The following is a 5,000-nucleotide window of genomic DNA, read 5'->3' on the forward strand; positions in this document are numbered from 1 at the left end:
AAAAATGGGTGGCGCTGTAGTGTAGCGACGCGCTCTCCCTGAGGAGAGCAGCCCGAATTTCACACAGAGAAATCTGTTGTGATAAAAAGAAATACAAATACTCGTATGTACACGAGTGGGTTTTTACGTGTATGACCGTTTTTTACCCCGCCATGCAGGCGGCCATACTCCGTTTTCGGCGGGGGTGAAAGCAAGATAAACTGTGCACCGGAAAGAGTGAGGGAAAGGGGAGCTAATCTGGAGACAGCAAGACTTGCAAGAGCTGTGTGCAGAGATTTAACGAAGCGAAAGAGGGAGATCGTACCAGTCTAAGGTACTGGGACGCCAGGACAAATATTTGCGACCGTCTGTAGAGTGTTTGAATCTGGGAACGCGGAAACAGTGAATCTGAAGCTGGTCGTAGACAGCGAGATTGGGTATAGAGGTGAAAGTAGTCACAGAGACAGGAAAGAGCAGATTTATAAATATATTCATAAAATAGAGTGCTGATCATTTACTTTATTTTCTGTGTGAGACAGGAGACATTGCAAGTCGTGCGTTGTCATGGAGTGATGGCCTAGAGGTAACACGTCCGCCTAAGAAGCGAGAGAATCTGAGCGCGCTGGTTCGAATCACGGCTCAGCCGCCGATGTTTTCTCCCCCTCCACTAGACCTTGAGTGGTGGTCTGGACGTTAGTCATTCGGATGAGACGATAAACCAAGGTCCCGTGTACAGCATGCCCTTAGCGCACGTAAAAGAACCCACGGCAACAAAAGGGTTGTTCCTGGCAAAATTTTGTAGAAAAATCCACTTCGATAGGAAAAACACTTAAAACTGCACGCAGGAAAAAATACCCAAAAAATGGGTGGCGCTGTAGTGTAGCGACGTGCTCTCCCTGGGGAGAGCAGCCCGAATTTCACACAGAGAAATCTGTTGTGATAGAAAGAAATACAAATACAAATACACCAAGATTATTGATTGAGCTGGAAAGTGGGATGGATGTATTTCCAAGTTTGATCAAGTCAGTTGTGATATGAGTGTTTTCTTCCATGGTTCCTGCGAGCATTGTTTCAGTTTTGTTTCTGTTTTCTCAGCATTTAGTTGTAATTTATTCAGAGTGATCCAGTTCTGAATGTCCAGGAAGCGGACGGATATTTCTTGCAAGAGAGAAGATATATTTTCAGGGGTGTCGTGTTTGTTGTTTTTTTCTGGAGTGGTGTTATCTGCGTAAAAATGAAAAAACTGACATTTTAGTGGTTGTTAATTTCAGCACGGGAGGTAGTACATAGGGTGAATAGTACTGGGCTTAAAAAGGATCCCTGTTGAACTCCGTGTTTGACTTTGGCAGCTTCAAACTGGTAATCTGTCAACAATAGCAGAATGGAATAAGGTCGGTGAGATACAATTATAGCCAGCTGCCATTGATGTTGAAAATGTACAATGAAGACGAGAACGAAGGGTCGAATAGTCTGTAGTGTCAAAGGCGGCTGACAAGTCGAGAAGAGTAAGAAGTGAGACTTTTCCTGAATCGGAAGCTGACAGCAGATTGTTCAGGGTGTGAAGGAGAGTGGTTTCAGTGTTAACATCAGAACGATAGGCAGACTGAAAAGGGCGGATCAGATTGTTGAAACGAAGGTGGTTGTCAAGCTGCTTTAGGACATTTGTTCTTCTTCTAGAAGTTTGGATTTGAAAGGGAGGTTAAAAACTGGCCCATGGTCGTTGAAGTTTTTTTTGAGGGGAGGGGGGGGGTTGCGGGGGGGGGGGGGGGGTTGGGGAGGGGCTTGGGGGGGTGAGGGGTAGGGTGTAAACCGACTTCCCCGAACGTGACACTTTTTCACTTTTTTCTTATCTTTCTTTGCACTGACCTGTCCCTACATACCTGTCTCTCTCTGTGTCTCAGATCATTTGTGTGTGTGTGTGTGTGTGTGTGTGTGTGTGTGTGTAAAAGACAGTCAGAGAGACAGGCGTCGTGTGTGGTTTCAAAGTGCCATGTGAAAAAAACGTGAACCCTGTTATCTCCTGGTGTCAACGAACTGCAGACTGGAGTCGAGTGATAGACAAGCAGACAGACAGACAAACAGACAGACAGTGCGTGTTGTGAAGGATCACTTGGCATCCGTTTTCGTAATACTGTGAAGTGGTGGCCGAGCGGTTACGCGTCCACATGCACGGGGAAAAGCAAGAGAAACTGATTAAAAAGTGATGGAATCCCTCATCATTCCCCTCCTCTAGACCTTGGGTTGTGGTCCCTTTCATTTGTATTTTTGATTTGTTATTTATTTGAGAGGGTTTTTTTTAGGTGGAATCATTTATTTCTTTATTTATTCATTTCTTTCTTTCTTTCTTTATTTGTTTATTTATTTATCCATTGTTACATTCACTTATTTAGTTACTGACTCATTCTTCATCTATTCAGTCGTTTTCGAGTTTGTTACTTAGTTGGTTAGTTGGTTAATTGCTTAATAAGTTGGTTTGTTAGTTAGTTAGCTTGTTAGTTAGTTAGTATATCAGTCAGTCAGTCAGTCAGTTCGTTAGTTCATTTGTTTTTCTGCAGAAACGTGGGGTATTTTACGAAGGGTGAAACTAGTCCTTTCAATTTACCTCTTTAGTTTTTGTCTTTTTTTTCTTTCTTTTTTTTCTTTTTTTTATCTTTAGGTTTAGTTGTCTTTTTCTGCGGGAATATCTGCGTTATGAGATCAAAAGTGAAAGTATTGATACTTTATTTCAGTAATCCGGGTCATAGAACAAGAGGCCGATTCATCTGTTTTATTCATCTATGTGTTGTTGTTTTTTATTTGTTTATTTATCTATGTATCTATTTATTTATTTATTTATTTATTCGCTTATTCATTTATTTATTTAACAAATCATTTATTTATTTATTAATTTATCTATTTAATTATTTATTTATTAACTTATTTATTTATTTATCTATTTATTTATTTATTTGTTTATTCATTTGTTTGTTTGTTTGCTTGCTAAATTACTTACTTACCTGCTTACTTATTTACCTACGTATCTATACCTACCTTTCTACCTACCTGCTTACTTTAACTACCAACCTACCTCTCCCACCTACCTACCTTCCTAACCAATTACTTATTTATTTCATGTCTTTCTACTTACTTACTTACTTACTTATTTTATCTGTTTTTACTTACTTACTTTCTTTCTTTCTTTCTTACTTTATCTGTTCCTTTGTTTGTTGCTGTTGTGCAGGAGTCTGGGGTACGGAGCCAGCAACATGATTGCTCGTGTGGGAGGAGTCTTAGCTCCAGTGGTGATGATCATGGTGAGTTGTACAGTTCTGTGCTTTCGTGTCAGTTATGTTTGTGTGTACATTTAAGTTGTTTGTGTGTGTGTGTGTGTGTGTGTGTGTGTGTGTGTGTGCGTGTGTGTGTGTGTGTGCGTGCGTGTGTGTGTGTGTGTGCGTGCGCGCGCGCGCGCGCGTGTGTATGTGTGTGTGTGTGAAATTAAGCCAATCATCGAGTTGTTTCTAAATGTGTGTGTGTGTGTGTGTGTGTGTGTGTGTGTGTGTGTGTGTGTGTTGTGTTGTGTATTGTTGTGTGTTTGTGCGTGTGTTTGTGTATGTGTGTGAGGGGATACGGGGGGAGGGCGGAAAGGGGGGGGGGGGCGGTAAAACTACTTGATCAGTTATGTTATTTCTAAATGAGTGTGTGTGTGTGTGTGTGTGTGTGTGTGTGTGTGTGTGTGCATCCGTGCGTCTGTGCGTACGCTTGCGGTCCCGTGTGTGTACATGCGCGCGCATGTGTGCGTGCTTGTATGTGTGCGCGCGTGTGTGTGTGTGTGTGTGTGTGTGTGTGTGTGTGTGTGTGTGTGTGAAACAGTTTTTGATGTTATATGGTAAACCAGTTATTTTTTCCTTTTCTTTTTTCTTTCACCACACATAATACAGACAGCGCTTTAAAAGTTTTAGTCCTTAACTCTCACAGCGACGTAACACACCAAAGAGTTCTTGCCCCTTGTGCTCTGTTTCCATGAAGGACTCGGAAAAGGACGTCGTCCGCGCTTACGTCATCGTCGGCACTGTCATGACGATCAGCGGGGTCCTGACCCTATTCCTCCGCGAAACCAAAGGTCAAGGTCTTCAGGACTCTATCACGGTTCACGAGGTGGCGGGGGAGGATGGTGCAGACATAGTCAAGGTCACGGTTGCGCCAAGGAAGGGTGGCGCTGCTGCCTTTGAAGAGACGGAGCTTGGCGTGGACACCACTATGGCGAATGGGGAGATAGGAAAGAGTCGTGACGAGAAAAGAAAGAACGGAGAGAAGATGGAGGAAAGAGATGACGAAGGAGGAAAAGACGCGGCGGAGAAGAAGCAAGGAAAGGCTGTGGAGGGAAGACTAGGGAAAGATGGTGATGGTGATGGTGATGATGGCAGAGCACAAGTGGAAACTGACCGCTGTTCTGAAATCTTCAGTATCAGACTCTAAAACCCGGGGCGAAAGCTTCTGTGATTATGATGATTCTGTGGGTGGGGTGGTTCTTGTGATCGATGGCCACTGTTGACACTCGCCAAAAGGACTTATTATTTCAGCTGGCGTTTGTAAATAAACTAAACGTAGTTAGCGGGTCACTGGAAACCAAGCTTAGGAAACAAACAACAAACACACACACACACACACACATATGCACGCACGCACACACACACACACACACACACACACACACACACACACACACACACACACACACACACATGCACGCACACACACGCAAACACTTACACAAACACACATACATAAACACTCTAGCACGCGAACGCACACACACACACATACACACACACGAGCGCGCGAGCGCGTGCGCAGGCACGGCGCACGCACGCACGCACGCACGCTCGCTCTGACAACAACGAAAAGAAAAGAAAAAGGAAAGAAAACATAATGATTCCTAATGTTCATTTATTCAACATCTATTTATTTATATATTTATTCATTTACCTATTCTATTTATTATTTCATTTCTGTTCGCGCTGCGTATTTAGCTTAAACATAGC

General features: G+C 43.1%; 1 protein-coding gene across 1 annotated transcript in view; it reads left to right on the top strand.

Moving 5' to 3' along the window:
- LOC143285244 (solute carrier family 22 member 7-like) overlaps window positions 1-4,633 on the top strand; it is a 23,417-nt gene extending 18,784 nt beyond the window's left edge. Inside the window, exons 9-10 of the mRNA XM_076592503.1 lie at window positions 3,200-3,272; window positions 3,985-4,633. Coding sequence (XP_076448618.1) covers window positions 3,200-3,272; window positions 3,985-4,434 — 523 coding nt within the window. The 3' untranslated portion in view covers window positions 4,435-4,633. The remainder of the gene's footprint in view (window positions 1-3,199; window positions 3,273-3,984) is intronic.
- Window positions 4,634-5,000: the final 367 nt, after the last annotated feature.

This window comes from Babylonia areolata, chromosome 8 (genome assembly GCF_041734735.1).
Source record: "Babylonia areolata isolate BAREFJ2019XMU chromosome 8, ASM4173473v1, whole genome shotgun sequence".
Taxonomy (NCBI): Eukaryota; Metazoa; Mollusca; class Gastropoda; order Neogastropoda; family Buccinidae; genus Babylonia; species Babylonia areolata.